The sequence below is a fragment of the Falco punctatus genome (genome assembly GCF_963210335.1).
Source record: "Falco punctatus genome assembly, chromosome: 4".
NCBI lineage: Eukaryota > Metazoa > Chordata > Aves > Falconiformes > Falconidae > Falco > Falco punctatus.
Window position 1 is genome coordinate 49,726,645 of NC_137583.1, and position 25,617 is coordinate 49,752,261.

General features: G+C 45.2%; 1 protein-coding gene across 12 annotated transcripts in view; it reads right to left on the reverse strand.

Moving 5' to 3' along the window:
• The window catches only part of PTPRS (protein tyrosine phosphatase receptor type S), a 187,616-nt gene that overhangs the window by 52,511 nt on the left and 109,488 nt on the right, over window positions 1-25,617 (reverse strand). For 11 of the 12 annotated variants that reach the window (XM_080382499.1, XM_080382504.1, XM_080382508.1 and 8 more), the window contains 2 exons: window positions 18,524-18,712; window positions 8,727-8,837 (listed from right to left, as the gene is read on the reverse strand). In XM_080382499.1, coding sequence (XP_080238625.1) covers window positions 8,727-8,837; window positions 18,524-18,712 — 300 coding nt within the window. Of the gene's footprint in view, window positions 1-8,726; window positions 8,838-11,337; window positions 11,453-18,523; window positions 18,713-25,617 lie in introns of those variants that run through there. The other variant, XM_080382500.1, reaches the window with a different exon arrangement.

Here is a 25,617-nt window from a genome sequence, read left to right on the forward strand (position 1 = left end):
CTTGTTTTACGAAGCCAACCTTGCATGCATACACATACGTGCATGCTCCATGTGCATGTGCAACATCTCCCGATATACACACACAAGCAGGCACACATAAACACACATTTCCAATGGCCAAAAAACTCCCAGGAGCTTTTTTCAAACAAGGATACAGCTTGTTATTGATAGAACCAGATTTTAGAACTGGAGCTGGACATTTGTGATACAAGTCAAATTACTTCAATGCAGATAAGCCATTTCAGAGGCACAGAAAGATGTCTTAAGTGCAGTTAGTTATGAATCTGTTTAGATATTGCCTGTTGGGTAAGTACTTCACACAGGCAAATCGGCACCCCAAATTCTGCTTAACATAATCTGCATTAGAAATGGAACAGATCCATAACTTCTCATACCCTTGTAAAGCCAATTGGTTTTGTTGCTGCTCACGGATGCAGAGAGGTTAACCCAGTTTGTGTTCTGTGAGTGGCACTTTCAGTGCATTATTCTTTCCAACAAGAAGGTACCAATCAACATTGCTAAGGTTCCCCACCACCACCACTCAGTTAAAAAAGAGAGCTGGGGTCCACAAGGTGAGAGATGTTTTTGAAAGGGACAGATTTACAGACCTGGTCGGAAGAGACACTGGGAGATCCAGGGTTGACTTTTGCAACACCAGAATCCATCCTTAAAATGTGTTCCCAGGACGCTGCTAGTGAGAGAAATCTGAGGACCAACCAACCAGTTTGTGCTGAGGAAACCAACCAGTTCCACTTTTTAAGCCCCTTCCAGATTAGCTCAGGGAGAAAAATGTTGGAGGAGGAGCGAGGTGGGGAAAAGGGAGCGTACTAGACAAGAACCCGTCACTTCAAACCCCGATTCACATTAAACGAACTAAAAAGTAAACATATTTTATATCTTAAAGAAGAAATTAATTGAAAAAGGAAACAAAAGAAAGTGAAGTGACTGGTTGAAAGCACCAAACAAAACCAAATGGTATTAAACATTTTGACACTCAGCAAGCTGCTGCTCCAAATGAGGTGAGAAGGCGGACATTATTGGCCATTTTGGTGAGACAGGAGTCATTCCGTCTTGCTCCAAAATGAGGAGGGGGTAGGGGAAAGGGTGCCAAAATAATGTGCAGCCTCTACATTATTAGTGAAGCTTAGATTACACCTGTCCTCCCCTCCCAAAAGGTGGTCCGTCCCTGCCCCTGTGCTGTCCGTGCAGCCGCCTCTGCTTTCTCCCTCTCCCATTCCAATTGCAAGTTCATTCCGCTGGGGCGAGACGCTGTTCGGGTTTGGATTTCCGACCTCCGTCCCTCCAGAGGACGAGATACTTCCCTCCTCATGCCCATCTCCTTCCTAATTTCCTTCACGGTAAATAAAAATAAATAAGTAAATAGGTAGATAAATAAAGAATGAGACCAAGGCTTGGATTTGGTCTGGAGGAAATCCATTACCTTCCCAATCATTGTTACTTTTCCACTTAAAAAAAACACATTAGTTGAGTGACAGGCTGGCTGAACATCTCTGGTCTTTTGCAATTCTTTTTTTTTTTTCCTGTTGTTTTTTACAGGATTGAATATAAAATAATCAGAACCCAACTGTTTTTCAAGCAGCTCTGTAACATTCAACACAGACTTTACTATTTTATTTTTGTTATTTTAATTTGACAAGGTGTAATCTAATTTTTTTCCCCTAAAACAAAGAGAACAGCGATGCAAAAGGTGTAAGAGACACAGGCAGGCAGAGATTTCGAGATCAGTACAGCACAGTGTTCCTGCAAAGTGCCCTCTATAGAGAGATATTCATATATATACAGTTTTGATTTTTTTTTTTTGGGGGGGTGGCTTTTTGTATCCACTTCCATTTCCTGATACCCTTGAGAAATCCTTCTGCAGAAACACAGCAAAGTCGTTTGTTGGCTTTGTTTGGTTTCGAACTCGAATTTCAGAGCTGAGGACACCCCAAACATGGACAGGGCGCTCCCCCACCCATGGAAGTGCTAACATAATGCTTAAAAATTGTCACAGAACTCTCCCTCCCTAAACTCCAGCACCTGGAAAATGGCACTACAGGGGCAGCTGTACAAACTAGTGGTGGTTCTGCCTCTCTCCTCTTCCATTAAAGAATTTATCAATGCTAGTCTAAAAAGGTATTAAAATTCCTACATTTTAAAGTATCAGTGATTGTTCTGACCTTGTGGCTATTTTTTAAATCTATAGTGCAAGTGAAATTATTTCCTTCCAACCTCTAAATGGCATTGAAAGCAAAAAGCTTAGCAACTGTTCCACTTGCCTATTAAGGGATGGGCTGAGCCACCAGCAGCTCTGGTTTGATGGTCAAATTACCCATGAGCCAAACTTAACCCAGGAGCAAGCTACAGGCTAAATTATTTGTTAAATTAGTCACATTTTAATATATTTTGAAGCTTTATTTCCTGAGGTCCTAGGCACACTATTTCTGCATTTTCTATAGTTTATTTTAATTGATTTCAACTAGCTTCGTTATTATGTGTTTAGCCCTGGCCTGTTTTCATCTTCGGTCTCTCAATGAGTGCAGGTTTTCCTGAGAGCCTTGAAAAATATTTGAAATGTTCTCAGCAGGACCTGGGCTGCAGAACCTGATTCTGGGTGACTAAGCACTGTACTTGACTCCTGCAGCAGAAGAGGGAAGGCCTAAGCAGGCACAGAGAGTGCACCGTGCTGTTTTAAATGCCTGCTGAACCATTTAAAACTCCCTGGGCTTGAAAAGAGCAGAACAACAAGAATCTCAAGTAGAGGGGAAAAAAGGATTATCCCTGCAGCACCACAACTGCTGCCTTTTGTAACTCCTGACAGGGCACCACTGTGTGAAAGAGGGGAAAATTTTTAATTCTGGTAAATTCAACCACGACAATTTGTCCTGTACTGACAGCGGCAGCTCTGCGTACTCAGAGGTTGCTAAAGCACAGCCCACACAGCTCTACGGTGCATTGCTCATTCTTCCTTTCCCTTTGTAACATGGAAGAGCACGTAGAGAGATGCGGTCCTTACATACGGTGCTCTATTTTGAGCCAAGCAGCTGGCTATTTGGATCAAAACAGAGCAATCAAGGTGGAAGTCTGAAGCTTTCAAAATTAACAGGAGAGCCACAAAGTGCTCCGTTTCAAGGGGGTAAAACAGCTGTGGCCATAGATCCTGGCCAAGCAGACACATGCCCCCTCTGGGGCAAAGCCTGGACCCTGCACGTGTTCACTCACCGATGCGAGGAGAAAAATACTGTCAGGTTCAACCAGGTTTTATCCACCAAAGCAGAGTAAGCATCTCAGCCCTTCTGGGCAAGATACAAAGCCCATTGAAAAGGGCAAAAATGTGTCCCTTCCATCCTAGCCGAAAGCAAGCCACGCGGCTCGCTGCATGGGAGCTATACACGACCATTCGCTCTCCGATTAGCTCTAGGAACTGCCAGGCTCTCAACCCAGCCTCCCCCGTGCTAAGCAAGCCCCTGTTGCTGTGCAAGGAGAGGCATGAAGCTCTCCACCACTGCCACTGAGACATATTCTCTTGATACACAGGACTTTCAATCTGTCCTTTTCCTACAGTCACTATGGGCCAGAAGTTTGATAGTATTTGTGTCCCTAGGGATACAGAGAAGCATCCAATGGGACTTTTGAAAGCCAGGTGGGTTGTATAGCTCCCCTAAAAATCAGCATCCCCATCTTAAGGTGTGCTGACTTGCCTGCAAGAGCTGTGTCCTTTCACTGACTACGGGTGAAATCTGGACGACTGACTCAGACCAGAAACTTTCATACAACCCAGACTGGTGGCAGAATCCATCTCACACCTATTTCTAATCTGCTTTTGTGGGTCTCCATAAAGATACTTCTGCATCTGACATTGGAAATTCCCTGTTAGCAAACTCTTTGTTATTTTGGACCACGGCATGATCTGATCTGTAATAATACACAAGCGAACCCTTAATAATTTCAAGACCATGCCCATAACCTGTGGCAAACCGTATCAGCTCTTTTAGCCAGGTATCAAGTCTCTATTTCCTCGCCCAGTGTCATTCCAGCCTATCATGACTAGATCCAATTTAGCTTTATTTATTGTTGTTGATATTATTATTTTTATTGGCTCTTATGGAATAATTTAATCTTAAAACCTTCTCAGATCACAAGAGATTCTAGCAGCAGCAGTGCAGTTTGGACATGTTAGAAATACTTCATAAAAGGTAAAATAAACAAATAAAAAACAATGGTGTATAAATCCCTTTTTAATTGCACCTAAATCCTGAAACTCAAACTCCTATTAATGAAGGAAAATCTTGTAATTAGTAGTGATTATCACCTTTTAGTCCTAGGCAGGAGGGAGGTGGGATGGGATCACCTAATTTCAAATACTATTCTTTCTCTCTTGCTCTTTTTACATAGAACAAGCCTTTTCTTCTTTTCTTTTTCTTTAAATAGAGCCTTGGGGCTGGGGGATGACTTTTGGCTATTTTTGGCATCAAAGTTAGAAAAGCCACAGCTGGCCGCTTCAGAAACACATTATCAACAGTGCAGCATTTCGGAGTGGTACCCTTGTATCTAAGGGGAGAGGGGGAGAGACTTGAAAGGGGGAGGGGAGAATACCAGCACTGAGGGTCCGAGCACTGAAATCTCAGCATTTTAAGAAAAAAGAGAAGGACAGACAGAGAGAAAGAGAGAGATAGAGAAAGAAAGAGACAGATACTGTGTCAATACTGCACTGGATTTCTCAAAAATCACACAGCTTTAATACCTGTACACTAGGAAAGCCACTCCTTTGGTAGATTATTGAGTAGTGAGGACTCACGGGCAGAGGGAAATGCATAAACAGGGAAAGGAAGGACATTCAATTCTGCAAAGGGCCAAAGCACCGAGCACCAACGGTACAACTAACACACTGCAAAAAACCCACCTGTTTACTATCCCATGTGGCTCACCCACTCAGGATGCACACATGGGAGGCAACAGAAGCTTAATGGGGATAAACAGGGAGATGAGAAGAGGGAAAAGAGGCATTTTCAGCTAGAGTGTAACTTGTCAGATTTCTTGTTGCTCTACACAATAGAAATGCAGCTGCCAGATGTGTCCCAGCAGCCTCTCTCAGTGTCTAGCACTGCTGCGTTTCTCTTTCTGCACTCCTTTAGAAAGGAGGGCTCTACCTTCCCTGGACCTGGCTGGTTTTCAAGGTGCTGGCAGCCAGGCAGTAATGGTTAAATGATAGGGAAGAAAGATGGTAACTGGGGAGAGGCAGAGCCGTGAGATCCAGCTACCCTTCTGCAGAAGGCGGCTGGCTGGTTGCCCTTCTCTCCCGACACTGCAAGGACGAGGCATCACCCTCCTACAAGGGAAGCTGCCAAGCTCTGCTGACGAGACGAGACAAGGCACTGCCTGACGATGGGCTCTCCACGCACACGTGGGTGCCGAAGGAAAGGCCACTGCGTGTGACTCAGTACTACAGCGGGAAGCTTTCTGCCTCTACCCATCCTGGGCTGACGGCAGTTCAGCTCCCATACGCAGCGCCTTGGGTATTCCTGGAGGGAAACGCCAGGTACCAGTGAGCGAGTCGGCGTTGCTGGGGAAGCCCTTCAGAGCAGGGATCAGGGTTTTTCTTTGTGCGCAGGATGTGGAACAAGAGCCACACCTCCAAGAAACATGTAAGTAATAACGTGACCCAGGGTCTGTTCTAAGTCTTGGAATGACACCCTGGCTTCTTACCGTCTTTTCCACTTCCCAGATCCCTCCCTCCCCCCAAAACAAAGGCTCGTCCCAAATAGCAGGGCTTCCATGGACAGGCGTTAGAGCTGTGTGACTCCTTTCCTCCTGGAGGGATTGAGGAGTTCAGTTACCACCGGGTGGGCAGGAACACTGGCTTCTCACAATGCGTTTGGAATAAACTACAGCACAGCATAACCAATCAAAAATGAAATAGGAAATCAAGAGAAAGCAAAAAACCCAACAGAACAAAAAATTTAGAAAGTAAGAGTAAATCCACTTAAAATAAACCAGAATTGTAAAAAAAACCCAAAACTGTACATATTTTTATATAGAAAAAATAATTAATAATTAATTTAAAAAGTGGCATGCAAAGAAGATTGTTACATTCTCCTATCATGCATCAGGCCCAATGTCCAAACGGCAAGGTAACCATGACGACAAAAAAGTGCAAGAACTCAGCAACATTACCAAAGGATGCATAGAGAGGCCCACAATGCAACTCAACTCATCTCTGCGAGACCCGGGAACAGGCGGGTCTCGCTCATCTTAATTTCTTGCTTTTTCTCTTTTAATTTTTTTTTCATTTTTTTTTCTCTTAAGAATGTAAAAATGTGGGTAAAGAAAGTAAAAAAGAAAAAAACCACACCAACCTTCTCGTAGCTCTGAGGGATGTTAAGGGGGTTTGATGCGGAACACAATGACATGAGGAGAAGAGAAAAATAGGGGAAACACAGAGAGAGTAAAAAAAGGCCTTCTCAAGGCTGTCAGCTGCAAATTGATTGTTTTTTTTTTTCTCTTAACCAAAATAAAAAGAAAGGAAAAAATGAAGATAGTAACGACCCTCTTTCCTGCCTTCCTGACTTTCCCCCTCCCATCCAGCTAGGTACCTTTTGTTTAAGACCAACCAAGCTCCGCACGGAGGTCAGACGGTGCGCAATCCTAACCCAGGATCAGCACCCGACAGAGGTGCCAACCCCGGCCGGGAGTTCTCACTTCTTTAAGTGCATCTGCTCTTTAGAGAAGGGGGAGCGGATCCTGTACCAGGCAGAGGAGACCCTGATACAAAGGAGATCCCAAGCTGGAAATCCGCTCCCCCAGCCCGTGCTCCCACCAGCCCCCACACCCAGCCCTGCTTGTGCTAACTTCACAATGGGACTGAATAAGGAAAAAGAAATAATTAGAAGAAGAAAAGAAAAGCAAAACAAAACCAAAACATTTCCTTGCAATGTTAAAACTTACAACTCCTATCCCAGGTGTTCTATAGAGACAAGCATGTTATGGGAGAAACAAGTCAATTGGAAACACAAGAGTGTTCAAGACTCTTTTAAAACAAAAAACGGGAAGAAAAATGTGCATGAACTTTCCCTCCCCCCAAAGCAAATCCATTTCAGAAATTTGTTACCTTTCCACGATATTAACACACAAGAAACAAGGAATTAAACAGTATGAAGAACACCCAAACCACAGGCTGAGCTTGCTTACACGGCGTTTCCTGCACCCTCTCGGCCGGCTAATGCTGGCTTTGTGTTCCAGGCAGGCTAACCGGGACAGAGAGCGCTATCCACCTGGAGCCGACCCTCATCCAGGTGGGGAGACAAGCAACACCAGGCTTACAACCTTTGTCTCCTGCTAGTTTCCGAGTGGCCAGAAAGGTTGAGGAAATTTAGAAATAAAAGAATAATAAAAAAATCCCCGTATTTTTTCCTGCTGCTTCTTTTTTTTTTAAAGAACCCAAAACATTCCAGCTAAGCTGTCTGCAAAGGATTTTAGCCCTGAATTAGGATCACAGCCAGATTTATATTCCCAAAAGAAGAATTTTGGGGCCCAGGCAACAGGGCAAATTTCAAACGCAATTTTCCAGCTGGCCACAAAAGGCTATTTAAAAATTTAGCTTGGAAACATTAAATTATTAAAAGCCTTCTCTCCATGTGCATGTGATTTAGTGAGCGTGAGACACGAGAGAGAGAGAAAGAGAGAGAGAAAGGAGTGCACATAGGAGCATGGCTCTGCGTTTGACTGCAGAGTTAACGTGAGTGTAGGTGGGAGGCGCTTCCTCTGTCGATGGGATGGAAATGGGAACAGTTTGCTGGGATGTAACTTTTCTTTTTCCCTCCCAATGGTATTTTTCTTTTTTTAAAAAAGTGAGAAGGACCAGCCCTGCTCTCTCATTACCAAAAGGGTTTTGCTGTGGAAAGATATTAAACCAAAGCTACACACAAAATATTACAGGTCAGAGAGATTAAAATGAAATAACAAAGAAAACAGAAAGGCTGTTGCCCCACTGGGTGTGAGAACATCGAGGGGGCATCAGGCAGAAGCCAACCCCCCTGTCATCTGTTCCCTGTGCTACATGGGCGAAGGAATCTGTCACTACGGCAGAGATGTCTGCTGGCCATCTCCAGCTTTCTGCAAGTCTGCCCATGGCCAGCATTCGTGCCCAGGGAACCAGTGACAAATTACTGCTGGCAAAGTGAAAACCAGCTGGGACTTAGACCAGAAGTGAGAATGCACCCTCCTGTTGCAATCTGGTGAGATCCTGGGGACAGAGAGCTCAGTGGAGGGGGCTGAGAGGGTCCTCCCCTCCTCTCACACCCACACCAATAAAACTGAAACCTTCCCACTTCCAGAGAGCAGGGATCCTTTGGGAGAAAAGGGGATTATGGCTTCTCTGCAGTCAGAGCTGTTTGTTCCCCTCTGGGCTCTGCAGGCTGATGCTGGTAGACTCTTGGGCACACTATTTTGGGTCATAATTGACTTTGCTGTGGGTGACGCAGCCTTGTATTGCTGCTCTGCAATGCTGGCACAGGAGCTGAAGCCACCAGCAATGGTGAGGAAGTCAGGGTGTGTAAGGGCGCACCAGGATGCCCCTGCAAGCTCAGCAGCTCACTGTAAGGATCCAGCCGATTAACACCAGTGCTTCCCCTGTGCTCAGGGACAGGATCGAATCAAACAGCTGGGGACAAAGGAAGGCCATGGGGAGGGAGATATTTGCCAGTGTCGTGAGCCGATGTGCTCCCTACCTCTCACGTAAAGGTTAGCAGGGGAGGAGTAGCGCACTCCAGCGCTGTTGCTGGCGACGCATTCATACTTCCCCTGGTCTGTCTCCTCGCTGCTTTCAATCTGCAGGCCACCTGGGAGGAGAGAAGAAGACGGCAGCAAAGAGACGATCATCACCATTTTGTTCTGTTTTGAAGAGAGAGCAATAGCATCAGAGTTTTGCTTTTTCCTCCCCTTGGGCTAATACACACTGGGACGCTGCCTGGGGGTCTTGGGCTATGAGCTCTGGCAGCACCAAGCCCCCTGCCCGACATCAGCTGCTGCCAGTGCTCAGTGTTACGGCTGGATGTGCACCCAACAGGCAGAGAAAACTTAATACCCCCCTCCGTACTAAGTGTTGCTCTCCATACCGAACCATTCAGCAAAACCATCAACTTCTGTGGCTTCTGCAATGCAGGCATTCTGCACCAGAACTGAACCAGTAATCCATAGTACTGTGATCCCCAGAAATCTATCAGAAGGCAGTCGCCTCTCCCCTGCTCGATTCGAAGCAGTGACCATAAAAGTGAAAGGCTTTGTCACCCACTGCCTAGGACCCCATGAGCACTTTTATCCCTGCTGCCTTTGTTTTGTGCCCAAATACCTGATTCACAGGAATTCTACAGGAGGTAAGACCCAGTGTGAAAAGTACCTTACTGACAGTGGATATTCCTAAGGGAAAACCCTGTAAACACTGCGTTGGAATTTCCAAATTGCCTGTGTGGTTTACACCAACCGGGCCAAAAGGATTAAGGTTTTTCTTAAACCTGCACATTACTACAGCCTACAGGAACATACCCAGAGCCCATACTAAACATTCCTGTAAGCAAACATGCAGAGATATTCAGCACGTAACTACACAGAAGAAAATTGCCTCATTTACCTCAGAAGGCTTCATCCCTGCAAAACTCCAGTTAAAATACATACTGCATAAATAATTCAACAGGCTATCAAATGTTTTATGTATTAGGAGTACATGATTATACTACAGATATGGACAGTGCTCACGTGGTAAGACTCTTTTAACTCACATCTCTGGAAAAAAACCTGAATATGAAAACCAAACAATTCCAGCTCAGCGTAATATTATTGGTAAAATCTTAAGCAAGAGAAGTGCAAATGATATCACTGTTGGTTGCAGATACAGCCTCTTCAGGAAGGAAAAACCAACGTGTTCACATGGGGAGGACATGGAGCTCATGTTCCCCTGTGTGTGCATGGGTGAAAAAGGATCCTGCGTGGGAAGATGTGAGGCTGTGAGAGTATTTATGACAGGGATGGGGTGTGATAGTGTGACTCCTGCCAGCATCCACTGCGCCTGGTAGCTCTCAAAGGCAGAACAGATAGAATTAAAAACCGAAAACCCTCCACCCAAGCCACTAAACCAAACCAAATTCATTTCAAAAGAATCTGTGGATATTTCAGCATAACAGGAGTTAGAAACCAAATAGAATGAAGCTTCACACTGAGACACCAGCTGAGCATATTTCATACTGAATTACAGCTCAAGCATGCTCTGTGATCGGAAAGCTCCACTTCGGCGGAGAGCCGGTCAGCGAGTTTTCCTAGAAATTTCTGTTCATTTCGACAAATCTGTGGGTTGCTCCTACTGGTACCAGACAATTTTTTTGTGTGGCTCATGAGCAATGCTTTTTGTTTGGCTCATGAGCTGAGCATACACAAAGGGAGACGAAGCCACACTGCAGAGCAGGAACAGAACCATGAACTGCAGGCAGGCAGCTTCGCCAGGGGAGTAAGGACTCACCCCTTTCATCCTGACCACTGCAGCTTTGCTGGTGAATGCAACAGTGGAAATTATACTGTAGAGGTCAACGAGTTTTCAGCACTTGTCAGGAGCCACTAGAAATGATGTGCAAAAAAGTAAATCTCACCTACAGCACCTCCTGTTGCTTTTACCAGCAGATAATTATGGACTATTTAAATTTGCCAGTGTAGATAAAACCAAAGCAGGGTCTTTCCACGGGGTGCACACCCAATCCCTGCTGACTTTCAATGACAGCTTGAGGTCTAGCATCTTTTTGGCTCCATTAAAGAGACAGTGCACAAGCTACTTACCACAAATATCCTTCCCAGAGAAACCTAAGAGTGGGGAGGAAGGGGGAAGAAGGCTCTGAAGCCACGCTGAGATGGTAAGTGTTGGAGATCTGACTGAGCAAAGGATTGGAAAACTTTCGCCACCATCAGTGGCTCAGGAGCACTTTGCATCAACCAAGAAGGTCCTAAGTATTTACCAAGCTTTGACAAAATTTAACGCTCAAGATAAACTTCGGTCCTTCACAGTCCTGGAGAGATTAGCTCTTAAAACTCTGCCATAAATCTGAGGCAGCACAGCCTGAGATGTTATTAGAATAACAGTATCAGTATTACGAAGTGCACCCAGCAAACAAAAAAGGACATTATAACCATATATAAAATAAATACAGGTATAAAAAAGAAATATCCAGAGGTGAAGCAGGACAAGAAAACATAACAACAACAACAAGAATCTGTACTGAGCACAGGTCAATGAAACGGGAACTGAGTGGAGATAAGTGTTTGGAGAGTGGGTGAGTGAGTGAGCTGGGGGTGTCTTACCTCGGATCGGTGTACCTTCTGCAAAGAAAACAAAGAAAGTAAGTGAAAAGACTGCAAAACCCCAAACACCTGGACTGCCCGTGGGAAAAGGACCTGAGTCAAGGAAGACAGTTCCCAGTAGGAAACTTCCTGCTCTACCTCATCTTCAATTATAGGGACAGACTGAAGAGAGCTCAGGGTACTTAAGGTGGGGATGCCCTTTTTAAAGCAGTCCCATTCAGCTGGCTGTTTACAGAGCTTCCATGGCACTCTGCTTGAAAATTCTTAAGACAGGCTCCATTTTGTTGCTAAGAATGCAAAGAAAATCGTCAAGCTCTCAGCTGACATTACTGTTTGCTACTTGCAGAACACATGAACCTGCATTTCTCTTCATCACTCCTGGGAAAAAGGGTTGACATTACGGCTGTGTTAGCCCGGACAGGGAAAGGGACATCCAGGTACCTTGCATCACATTAAGAGTTGCAGGTCTGAGACCACCTTTGCTGGCAAATTCCCAGTTTCAAACTTTAGTTATTGGCACAGATGTGCAAGGAATTCAATGCACGTCCTTATCGGGACCTTCAGTGGCTCTGCACAGAGACTGAAGCCAGATGCTCTGCGCTGAAGAAGGCCACGCTACTGTACAAGTGAAAGGGCGACCTCATGCAACTGCTCTGGAGGCCTCTCTGCCTGCCAGTGCAGGAGGGGGTTGTATGGAGAGAGAAGAGTCCTGCTACACCTGCCTGTTGACTGCATCTCCCTTGGATTACTTTTATTCAAACCCCCTCCAGTTGTCTTTAAGTGCCTAACGTAAGTCTTCTGCCTAGGCAGGTCTCACAGGTGGGAGGAAGTGCTATTGTGGCTGGTGAACCATGCCACCATCAACGGTAAAATCACTGTCCCCCCGTTTGACCTCCTGAGGTTGCAACCATCTTCCTTTGAAAACATGGCAGGTCCTTTTGCTCACAGCGGCATTCAAACTCATCACACAGCTTATCAAAGAAGGGGGGGTTTAGCTGGTTGTTTTTACCCCAATCCTGAGAACAGGGCAGATTCCGTAATTCCAAGTATTGCCTCTTACTTGGGAGAAATGCAAGAGCTCCTCTGCAGTGGTAACATTGCTGCCATTCTGCAGCACCTCCCAGCCAGGGCTTGGATAGCACATTACATGATAAGTATCAGCCTTACACCCTCTCCTCTCCCCCAGGGAGGTACAGCAGCATTACTACCCCCTCTTTACAGAGGGGGAAACCCAGGCAGAGGTGAAGCAACGTGTCCAAGGGCACAGAGGGAAGTATGTGGCAGAGGCAAGACCAGGAGGAGTCAGAGCCTCCTACATGCCAATCTGCCTTAACCACCAGAAAACCCCTTCCCTCCTTTATCCTTCAGCCCTGCTCATCCTTATTCTGCTGCGGTTCAAACCTCCATTCTCAGGATAGAAGGTAAAAAAATATAGATACTGATTACAGTTCACTTTTATTTTTCAAAGGAGGTGAGGGAAGAGAGGTATTATAGTGTTAGGATATTAGGTTCTAGTTATACTCAGCTTCTAGTTAAGAGGTTAGGTTATTTGCTTGAGAAAAGTTAGCATCTAGTTAGGGTTAGGAACTAGCTAAGGTTAATAAAGCAGGCTGGTTAGCTATCAGGACAAAGGTTGAAGAGACAGCGCTTGAAAGAGAAAGAGGTGGGGGAGCGTGTACTTGGGCAGATCTCCACACAGGAGACGGCAGAAAGGTTTTAAAAAGCAAGAGAGAAAAAGCAGGAAAGGGTTATAGTTCAATTCAGTGGAAATAAAAACAGCCTCTGATACATCCTTCTGTCTCAAAACCGGAGTGAAAATCTGCCATCTGTGGCACAAATATGGAACAAGGCTCATGGAAAGAGGGTTAGAGGGGAAGAGACCCCAACATGACCCACAGCTATAAAGCTTCTTTGGCCTTGGTTAAGCCTGGCACTTAACTGCAAAGGTTCACACTAATTGGCAGGAGAAACACGATGGAAGTTAGAACTATGTAAGCATAGATACAACAGCTGCTGTTACCTTCTTGTGTCATTGTAGGTTAGTTATTCACTGTTCCCTCTAAGCATCAGCGTTGCCCCTGGAAATAGGTTGTCAGCAGCTCTCAGAGACAGACTGCCTTGGAGACAGTGCTCTTGGAGAGCAAGATAAGCCAAGCATTGCCACCTTGGTCTTCCCAGTTCTAACTCTGACACACAGGACACAGAAGTGAGGAGCAAAACATGTTTTGCAAGATGCCCCATACCAGGGATGGAAGGGACAGAATTTGAATCAGAACGAGATCAAGTAACTTGAGAGGAAAGAACTGCAGTTTGAATGGTGGCGGAGACACAGATGGTAGATTTTCACTATTGGAGTTTCACATCTAACCAGCTTCATATTCAATATAAGGGCAGCAGGATGGTGCTAGAGGACAGTATCAAATAGAATAATTATTCTGAAGAACTCTTGACAGGTCCTGTAAGATTGGATATGGGGTTGTGGTGGTGGAGGCTGGCTTGCCTGGTGTCCTAAACTGTGCACAAGCAAACGCACAAGGCTATAACCGCTGTCCAGGGCAGAATAACCAGCTTTGCAGGAAAACGAATGGAAGAAGTACTCACACTGGACGCTGACCTTCCAAGTGAAAAGCTGGTGTTGAGACGCCATGTGCGAACTATTCATATCTCCTTCCACAGCCTCCCAGGACCAGGAGATCTGCCCATTTAGGGCAAATTTTGAGGCTGCAGGAGCCCAGCTGGCCAGCCTAGTGTTTAGCAGCAAAGACAAAAGGCAGCTTAAAGAACTTGCCTCTGGATTATAAAGGACCAAGATGGTACCAGGCAGAATACCCCATGCAGGTGTTCCTCTCTGTCACAGAGGACAGTATCTGCTCTTCCACCATCCCTTCCTCTGACCTCCCACACACCAAGCTGCCTACGGATTCTGCAAGCCTTGAAAACAGGGAGAGGAGGACAGTCACCATTGCCATGGTAATGACAGAAAACACATCCCCACCTTCTGTCAGGCCACGTGTGAGAACATGTGTGTGCTATGCTCCTACTCCCAAGGGCTGGAGGGCGCTTTCTATTCTAAACAAGCAAGCAATCATCAAGGGTCTTCTGCAATTTTAAAATGCCGGATCCTGGCTGACAGCTGCAATTGCTACATCTCTAATAACAAAAGGGGACTTGGCACACGGAGGAAATGTGACGTGAGTTCTGCAGACAGGCTCCTGGCTTCTCCAGGGACAGAGATGATCTGGGGGCGGCGGGGGGGGGGCTTTTCCTTTGCTCAACCTTTTCCTGTACCCGATGACTTGTGATTTACAGCTTCAATTTGAAAATGTCGCATCCCCACTTCTCCCTTCTAAAAATGCCAATAACCCTGTTAGATGTGAAACTCCAAGGCCTCCTGCAGGTGTGAACACAATTATCACAGTTCCAGGGTACAGGCTATTGTGTAATTGGGGAATTACAGGACAACTGTTGCTAAGATAAAAAAGAAATACCTATCAAATATTAGGAGGTTCATATTTAGCTGTTATTCTTTATACAGATATATTATATTTAGGATGTTTTTTACTCTTTTTGTAGCCTGCAATACCCCTGCAGAAATTCATTAAGAGGGCAAAATATCCCTACTGAAAGAGTTAGTAGAAGAAATGCACAGCATGCCTATCAAGAAGCTGTTACAAAGGAATTAGTTTAAAGGGCAAGGGTTACAAATCTGGACATCAGCAGGTTTGGGGTTTTTTGGTTTGATGTTTTTTTTTTTAAAATTGAACAAACTTACCAAAGGTCTCTGAATGTTAAAAAAAAGTGAAAAGAAAACAACAAAAAGAAAAAACAAAGTTTGTTATAGACAGTTATTTAGAAAACAGAAGACACACATAAGACACAAAAGGTTTTAGTGGTTATGATGCAAGGAGGGGGGGTGCAGGCTGCTTCCAGTTACACCCCTAGGTGGCACGGCTGAGTAAAGGACATCGGCTCCCACTCGGAATGTCCCGAGACTGCTTGCATCGGGGTGAAGCAGAAATACCCCTTTCTCTTCCACCACCAAGACCACTGCAGCCCTTAGACAACCTGGGTCTCTAAGGCTGAGATGCTCATGTATGTCTAAGGGAAGCAGAAGCTTGGACAGAGCTTCTTGCCATCCTCCTCTGACTGACAACTCAGCTTTTCATTCAGTCAAAACACCCAAGTATTAAAAGATTTCCCATTGCTTGGAAAGTTTATCTGGAGGTAGAAAGGAGAAGAAATAATGAATAGAGAAAAGCCACTATGGTTAATGATGTATCACCTGTTTCCCAATTATACTGAAGACCCATAACATAAACGGGTCCCCAGGATGATGTGAATATAATGACCGTGGTCTCAGAGGTCCATTTATATTGCTAGTGAAACATTCAGTTTTCATATAAATGAGAAGCAAATCCGGACACGGCTACCTGATTTTGCAGAGCTCTGTGTATGACATTTCACTTGTACCTTTTAATGAACTAATTTGCATTTTTGCCACTAACTCATATATTGATGTAAATTCAGTTCTTAACACCCACAGTAATAAAGCAGCATGGCTGCTATCCTGATGACTATCTCCAGGGCAGAACCTGGGTGACTGTCCTGTCCTGCTGCTCTCTCAGCCTGGCCCAGCCTCCGTCAGGGAGCAACGCACAGGTAAGTCTGCAGAGACAACAGAGTCACTGGCTTCCGTCCTAAATCTGTTAGCACAAAGTGTAGCAATGAAGCTGTGATTTAGGACCAGGGTCACTCCTCCACCCTGCACTCCTATTCACAGAGGGCTTGTTGAACACCCGTTAAGTTGGGTGTAATCGTTAATCCCCAAGAAGCTGGGCAGGAGTCATAGTGATGACCTGTGGGTGAAAGGCACTGAAGCTTATTAGCAGTGTCCTGAGGCATCCAATGCCCTAACATGTGCTAGTGTCATGCTTCTGGCAGCAAAATTCGTTTTCTGGAAAGATAAATATATTAAATTAAGACCTGACTTCAGCAGCACTCACACCATCAGCGCTCAACCAGCCATTGCCTTGCACACCACACTCAGGTTACAAACACACACTTGAATCTGGTCTGCCTTGGCCTTAAAACAACTCCTTTCCACTGACCAAAATACTAACCCAGCACAGATGACCCTAATGTTAACATGCTTTGCTCACAGGCCTTTGCATCACAGAACATGAAAGTTTCGAAAGGCCATAAAAGTAGATAAAATCAGAGAACTTGAAGTCCTGACTGTTCAGGAATCTGCACTCCCTTTCACACAAGCAACAGGTTTCTGCCCCTAAGGACAACAGGGATGCTTCAGGGTTTCACCAGTTCACTAATTCAAAGCAGCTGTAAATGAGATTAATTCTCAGCAGGTATCTTCTGATTTATCAGAAAGGCCAAGAGTTCACCCTGTAGCTAACAATCCACTAGAATAAAAATGCAGCACTCAGGTAGCTTTAAGAAAAACACCAGATCAAATCCTGCTAAAGAGTATAAAGGCATTCTAGCAAGATGATAAACGTATAAAAAATATTCTGCCTATGCATTACTCACACTTCAGATCACGGTCACAGAGCATGATATAATTCTAGTTTACCCCTCATTATTTATGCTGACTGATTTTTTTTATTTGCATTTGCCTCAGCTGTTACGATAAAATGGGGAGGTCAATCTCATCTGTGTTTGTGGGATTCAACAATCCATTCTAATTCAACAAAGCAGTTTAAGTATCTGCTTGTAAGTTTGCTTCACTGAATAAGGATGCGTTTATGCAGGTGTGTAAAAGCTACACTGAACTGGAACTATACTGAATCTTTTCCACCCGTGGCCCATGGAACTAAAAATCTTCACATAGAATCTTTGCCAAACAGGGCAAGTGAAAAATCAGGCAGTTACGTTCTCTGATGTTCAGATCCAAGATGACAGTAGTCAGAACTGATTTCTCTGGAGCCAGCAGCCGTCTGGGCAGAAGTAGTCAGCTATCACTTGACTGGCTGACTTGTTAAATGTCTAACATGAACAGAGCAAACTCGGTTGCTTCACTGAAGCCTCTGCTTTCCCTTTGCCTACAACAATGCCATTCTTTTGCCAAAAAAGACTCTTGAAAATGCTCCATCTGCGTTGGCTGAAGGAATGCTCTGAGTAGCTGAAGTGATGCTAGTGCTTGCTGGGTCCAACCACAGTGACACGTTTTGTCTAGGCTGGGTCAAAGCAGTCAGTCCAAGCAGTATTTGGAAAGGATTATTTCTTAGGTTAGTTTTTGTCAAAACTTCAAACTTTCAAAGCTTGTTTCATTTTTGCAACTATCAATGGAAGTGCTTTATGAGTACTACTCAAAAATAAATATACCTGTGCCCTCTTTCCACACATACACACATTCTCACACACTGAACTTGCAGATTTAACAAGTATAAAAACAGCTCCTGAAACGTGAATATTAAGAGATGTCACGTTGACACACACACAAAACAACAAACATAAAACAAACAAGAGAGACAGATGGACAAGCAGATGGGGAAAGATGGAAAACTGACAAGAGCCACAGAGCTGGGGTACATCTGTTCATGGAGATCCACTCCATGGGCAGTGCCACTGAGCACCAAGGGATCACTCCAGAATGTTCACAACTGCTCTCCAGCGATGGCTGCAAGGACTTGATGCTGGAGAGATCCTGCAAGAGCTGTTCTTCAATGCCAGCTTTGAGAGGCTCAATTTACACCAACAGGACCATGTTACAACAGTAAGAGGCTCCCTGAGCTGTGGACCCTATACCAGGTGCATGCAGCCTAAAAAGCCACATCTCCACAGCAGTTCTTTCTTCCTTACCCATTTCTTGGTCTGAGGAGGAAACCCTCAGCCCCCGTCCAGTCCCCAGTTTCCCCTGGGCCGTGAGAGCACTGTTATCCAGGGAACTAGTTACAGTGTCTCCTAGTTGGGAACCAGCTTCCCTGCTGTGACTCCCTGTATATCAACTAGGCAGTAGGGAAGACCAGGAGGATGGGCTGGAGGGGAAAACACTCCAAGCACTCCCCAGGTAAGAACGCTGTGTTCCAAACCCAAAGAAAAGCTAATGCCCCAATCCACACCAGTGGGGCCTATGTCTATCAGCCCTCTCTTCTGCTTCAGAAACCCCTGAGCAGTCTCTTCACGTCTCTATCTAGGTCTCAGTTCCTCTAGTCCCACACAGAGACCTTACCTGATCTCAGTTGTTTTATTCTCCCATTGCTCGCGCTGGGGTCGACAGGCAGGAAATCTTTGAACCAAGTGATCTCTGGGTCTGGGTTCCCACTGGCTGCACAGAGCATTGTGGCCGTTCGTGTCCGCTCCACCACTTTCAGCTGCGGACCCATATCAATGTTTGGGAAACCAGGAGGTAACTGGTCCTCTGGTGGTAAAGAAAAAAGGAAGAGCGGTTAAACACGTACTAGGGACTGGGGTGCCTGACGGAGCTGTGCAACAGAATACATCGAAGAAAGCATCAGGCAGACTTGCTGCCCAGGACTCTGTGCAATGCAATTTAAAACAAGGCTACGGTAAATGGTCCATAGATGGTATGTGAAAACACGCTATACAGTAAAATTTACCAGCTTGTCCATTTTGTGTGACTATTCTAACAACCCACAAGAAGACTCTACATTTAAATGCAATCTATTAAAACTCTCTGAGGCATGGGAGTAGTCATTTCAAAGTTTCTCCAGGTCTTGCACTGAATCCCTCTGTCAGGTGACTGGCACTTATTTCTTTTTTACAGCAGAAGGTGTGCTCACATATGGCAAGGATCCCTGTGCTGCAGAGTACAGTCTCTACAGTCACATTTAAAAGGAGGGGTTCACCTTCCTCTGCCAAACCCCACAGAACAAAACAAACTGCATAAGAGAAATAGTGAAAGCGACTATGTGAAAAGGCCTGTCAATGACCCAGTGAATACTAAGAGAGAGGGGAAAGGAAAATACCATGCAGCAGTTACCAGAGAGGACACACATAACAACAATACGCCAAGTGCCGTCAGACAGGGTGTGATTTTCAGATTTATTAATTCAGAGTGCTGCTGCCCTAGAAGAAGAGGGATGTGGCACCAGCACCTAGAAGGCAGGCTCAGCTGAGCTTCCTGCTTCCTCTCAATCTTGCCTTTGCCTTCACTAATAAGGGTGATGAGGGCAATCCTAACCGATGCTGACTAGTTTGTGATAACTAACACAAAACTCCAGTGCTTCCCCCATAATCTTTGTCACGACCTCCTAACTCATGTGGAAGAGAGCTGTCTTCTGCTGGCTGATGCAGCTCAGGAATGTGCCATTTTTTCCCCCCAGAAAATCAGTCTCTGGAAGAGGGCAGCTTGGAAGGACGATACCAGCACTGGGACGAGACTTTACAGGGATTCTCTGTCATTTCAGATGAGGCGTGTTGAGGAATCACAGTCTCGGAAATCCATGGCATTGAATCCAACCCAAAAGCAGGTGTAGGAACAGAAAGGAAATAGCACAGAAAATTTAAAAAAGGTGGGATTTTTCAAAAAGCAACATACAGCACCATCAGTCACCCAGTGAAACCAATGGGAGCTATCAGAGTGGCAGCAGAGATGGGCTGGAAACCCTTGCCTTGGTCGGGAAACATCCCTGCCGACTACAAACACAACAAAAGCTCATTTCCTACTGCCAGAACATTATGTATCAGAAGGAATGGCGCCAAAGTACATATGGCCAAACCTGGAGACGGTGGAATGAGAGAGAAATCCAGTGGCCTTGCTGTGGTGGTGCCTTGTCCTGTAAGAGCAAAGCAGAATCACCAGTGCTGCTCTACACAAGCTCAGCACACTCATGATTTGGTTAGGAGCTATTCCACGCTGCCACCTCACACTCGACTTCTAAAAATCTATGAAATCATGAAGGCAGAGCTAAAGGTATGTATGTTGCTCTGATGCCCAGTGCCAAGAAATTCTCGTCCAATACTATTATTAGCAGTGCACAGCTACCGTAGAGAAGAAAAGGGTTTAAATGCCTCAGTTGTGTGTTTAGAAATATGCATTGTTTCTGTCCTCTGACCATTGTTGGAGAGTTATAAAGGACCTATTGTGACTCACTGGAGTGTGAAATGTATTAACCACACCTCTCCTCATATATCAAAGGAATCTGACCACAAATAAATATACTTACTGTTTCATAACTGCTAAAGTAATACTGATCTCCTAGTATGGCTTACAGTTGTACAAAAGGTGTAGCCATTTCGGTGTACCCAAAGCACCTCTAAACCAGGATATTGCATTCTAAATTAGAAAAATAAACGTCTTTAACTAGGGACTGAACCAAACCTTTGAGATCTCAGTTCACCAGGCTGTGCTTGGGCACCGCAGGAGACTCCAAACAGTGTGTGCTCTTGTAGATCACGTGTGCTGCAAAACCCCAGCCCCCCAAGAGTGAGCTCAGGACAGAGGGGCCCTGGGAATTGCTTTGCCTTTGCACAGCTTTCAGCCAAGCTTTTAACGTCTTCTCTTCCCTTATGCTATTTAACCAGGCGGTGGTGTGTTGTTAAGGAGCCACGGAGCGGCTGCCGCATTGGCTGAAGATGACATCATTATTGATTGCTGCTTTTATCCTGCTCCCTGGTGATGCTACTCCACCTGGCTCAAACCTGCGTCCGTTAATTTCATGAACCAATTAATCTACAGAGAGACTAACCCTCCTGACTGGCAGGGTGTGTGTGTGAGAATGTGTGTGATTGCACATGTGTGTGTGTTGGGGGAGGCCTGGTACAACTATTATTACTGAGTGTTTCTAATTAAACAAAAATGTTAATCTTGCAGCACAATGTGCAGAATTCCTCTGAGTTTAATTAAAACAACTGCGACTAGAGGCGTGATCAGATTTGAGGATCAGATCAGCAGAGGAAGCATCTCTGAACATCACATATTGCACTGATTCAAGTGCTCAGATTTCCTTCCTGCCAGGAAAGTGAAACTGCCTTCATCCCCTAACAACTGGATTCCCTGTAATAATGCAATTACAACCTCAACTCAATCCCCACAAGACATTAGCACACATGCCCTGCCACTCTCCCCATCAATCCCCAAATGTCACCCCAAACCAAGTAAATAAATAAGGAATGGTTTGGATTGTGAATTCCCTTTCTAAATGCAGCCCAGGCAACTACAAGAACAAAAGAACCAAGACGCAAGCTGAAGATGCTTCAAGGGCACATCTGGACAGCTGACTGCTATTGAAAATCACGCTAGCTTACGCAGGCAAATGTTTTCATGTGTTGCACTTGCCGTATTAACAAAGCATCCCAAACACCTTGTTCATAACTGGTTTTAGACCAAGTTGTTCAAAGCCCCCCCCCCCCCCCCCCCCCCCCCAGTGAAAACCTGAAGGCCACTGAACAAAGTAAGGTGAGAAAGAATAGGGGAGGAGGGATGGAAGGAGGCAGGGAGAGAAGAGAGGAGCACTTCAGCATTCATTTATAATAAATCCTACCAGAGGACATGCTCTGTGCTGGGCGACGTGCCTTGAAACCAACCTGGGCGCGTGTGCCCACACACACATGGTCATACAGAAAAAGCAAGGGTCGGCAGCTACAGCGAGGGGAGACATCGGTGCCTGCTGTCTCCTTGTCGCTTGAGAAGGTGGCAGCTCTGTGTTTAGATAATTAGCTGCGCTGGAAATGAGGATGATAAAGAAAGATAAAGCGGGTGTTGCTGCTGCTCTTTTTCCACAGGGTGCGCACAGTTGTTTAATAATTCAGAGGAGAAGGAGGGTGTAAGCATGTACAGGCGCTCTATGTACTGAATGCAGAAAGCCACAATAAGGATGCTGCTTAAGTGAAGAGGAGCAGTAATTTTTTGCTCTTCTCTGGAGACATACAGCCCAGCTCATGGATGCTGGCTGGTCTCTAAAGCAGTCAACTATCTTCAGTTCAGGGTGGAAGAACCAAGAACACAGAGATGAAGCAGCTTGAGTGACACTAGTTTTAAGCAGAATCAGGATTAAGATCCAGCACTCCTGAAACTTATCCCGGTTCATTTCATTAACTTTATGAACACTTGCTGCTGCTCCCTCCCAAACAGGTATCCTGGCATTATGCACCTTGTGAAATTGCATCAAGTTGCCTCTATCAATGTGTAAGTACGCGTGTCTTAGTTAACTGTTATTTCACAGTCAAAGACAATTTTAATATGTGAAGGAGTCTCAGTAACATCTTCAGTCTGTTGATCCCATTTCTTTTGATCTGCAAGTTTTACTATGAAAATACTAATAGCCTAACAAAGTTATTAAAAACCTTCAGGCTTACAGACAATGAATACACACTTAGGTATGTGTGTTGGACCCCGTAATGATGCACATAATACACTGTCTTCTCTACACTAATGTATCCCTACGTACCCTCCTTGTAAAGGCATCTTGATTTAAAATCACTCTGACATTATTCATAAGCTACAGAACTAATCTGCTTTCAACATTGCCTGATTTTCAGGTCACTACAAGAAAAGCAAAACAAGTCAAGTTTGAAGAAAGACTGACAAGAATTTTTCAAGTGGCAAGGTAACATTTCAGAGGAGCCAACTTCTCTTTAAGGGATGCTCTTGGGGGACTGGATGCTTTCTGCTGAGCATTTAGAACTGCTTTTTGTTTACCTTTTGCTGATCTAAAGCCAACAATTACAAAAAACAACAGAACAGCAGGGATCTTGCTAGAACTTTATACATGCCCACACCAGATGTCCTCTTGGAGCAGGAAATATCTGAGGAAAATTTCAGGCCAGAATTGTTAGAGAAATGTATGAACACTTCATACAAAGAAATCAACAGGCAATCACTAGAAAAAGAAGTTCTGAAAGTCTGTCCATAGCAGCCTGAACCATACTCCAGTAGAAGTGCCACAGACCTTACCTGTCTAACAGCCAGCCTTCCTCTGTCTTCCAGAGTACAGTAATCGTCAGGAAAAGAGAGCACTGGCCAGTATGCAGTGATGTATCAGGGTACAGTGAATTCTGTTCCACTACATGTAGCTGGACCAAGCACTGTTTTTTATGGGATCGCGCTGCATTTACTAACGACTTACAAAGGGTAACCTCCACAGAACTCTAGTAGCTTCAACAGAGCAAAGGACTAAGCCAGTCTGGCTGGCCCTTCTTGAAATCCAGCTTGTGCCTCCCAGCAGCAGAGGCAATGCAAGCAGAAAGTTGCATCAAGGCTCCCCTGTACTCTCAGCCCACTCAGCTGCCAACAACATAGGAAAATCTTTTGCAGCATGAGAACCTCTGTCTCAGGCTGTTAAAGAAGCAGAGAGAAAGTATAATCTATAAACAGGAAGCAATAACAACACTAATAAATTTGTATATCTTTCCTGGGAGTGTGGAGCTTAGAGAAACTATACCACAAGTGGGAACTGGGCTGCCTGTGCCAACTGGCTTCCTTTCTGCCTAAGTTACAATGAAAAAAGGACAGCACCTGGAGTCAACAATAACTGGAAAACACTTCCCCAAACCATTTTCTTTCCTTTTCTTTGGGCTTTACAGGAATCAGGTTTGCAGGCACTATGTCTGGCCAGCTGCGGGAAGAACAGCAAGTCTCCATAGCCCTATCAAAACTCAGATCCCTTGAGAGGAAGAGCAGGAAGGACGAGCAAGCCAGCAGAGCTGGTGTTAGAGACTTTGTCTAAGTTGTACCACATCCATCACAAGCCCTGCTTCTCAGAAGCTCCCAAAGGTTTCCTCTCCTGCAGCTTCCTGTTTTTTAATGCACGTGGATTTCTGACAAGGTCTGATCCAGTACTGTCATGTGCATAAGCGAAAAAGGGTTTACTCTCAAAACCTTCAGCAGCTGCATCTGGTAGGGAAGAATGTATTATTTTCTTTTCTGTTCATGAGACTCCACCAGTGTTGAAGAAATCCTGTAACTGTTCATGCATGTGTACAGCATGAAGGTAGACACATGTATGCTGAACTGTGATTACAACAGCACAGCCAACAGGCTGCGGAATTACTACCAAGCCCATCCTGCAGAGCTTGTAACAGCTGGGGCCCAGGTTTCCATACTCCACAGTACGGCAAGGTAACAGCTTCTGCTGATGACAGCTCACATTCATCTCCAAGCTGTGGAGCAGCCCCCCCACCCCCACATGTTAAGCATTAGTTCTGAAAGTGAGAGAAGAGAGTTGGAAAGGACAAGGAGGCCTTGCAAGGAAAGGTGGAGAAGAGACAAACAGAAGAGTGGGTGAATGCAGAAGTGGGGAGGAAAAAGAGAGGAATAGACGCCAGCATGCTAACTTTGTCATTGTGGAGATTAGTGGATTTGTGCTTCATCCTTTTAACTTCCCCAGCACTTAAAAATGCAGATAAAAGAGGAGACAACCTTTGCTGTGTGAAAGCTAAGGAGAGATTAAGGATGGAATAACTCCAACTGAGGCAGGGATGGGGAGAGTATGCTGTAAAAACTACTTCCTTGATGCTCTTCAGCAATGTCCTGGCCCAGGCCCGCAGCCAATTACTGCTCCCCAAATCTGACAAACTGGGTACCCTACCTGCTCTTGCACTGTCAGTTAAAAAAGCTACCACACCAGGTCCTATTAGGCAAACAGAACAGGAGTGCTTGCAAGAGCAGCACAACACAGGAGCAAAGCACACAGTAATAATGTTCTGGTGGGATCAGCAAAGTGCGTAATTAGTCAGGCGGCGGGGAGATGTAGCTCCTGTTCTGTCATCTGGCTCTCTAGCTGACATGTATGATGCTGATACCGAAAGGAAGAGCTGCAAAAAGACACATACGAAGAACCTTGGTCCCTAAGGACAGTCACTGAGCTCAGCTCATCGTTTCCCATACACTGCAGCTTCCTTTCAGTGGAGAGTGCCTTAAAAATGCTGTGAGAATCCAGGATTTGTGAGGGCAGCAGCTGGAGGACAACCACCTCTCTTGCCACTGGTTGTAGCTAAAGTCAAGGGGTAGAAACTTTGAATATGATTGCAGGGGCACTTCCCTCAAACTGTCACAGCTCCCAAAGAATATATGGGAATAAGTGTGAAGAATAAGACTCCCAGCCCTGCAGGATAACTGCAGCTAGACACACTCGTGCCATAAAGCGCTGTTCCAGTCACCTGACAGATACATCCCACCACGTACTGCTAACAGAAGGTTAAATGCCATGCCAGGCAAAGGAGCTACACAAAGATTCAAATGCACATACACAAATCTGTCAGACATGATTGGACCATGAGCCCGCACGCTCAAAGGCAGCCAGCATCTTGACAACACAGAGCCTGCCAGGTGGGCAACAGAAGGGATATTCCCCACTACAAGGG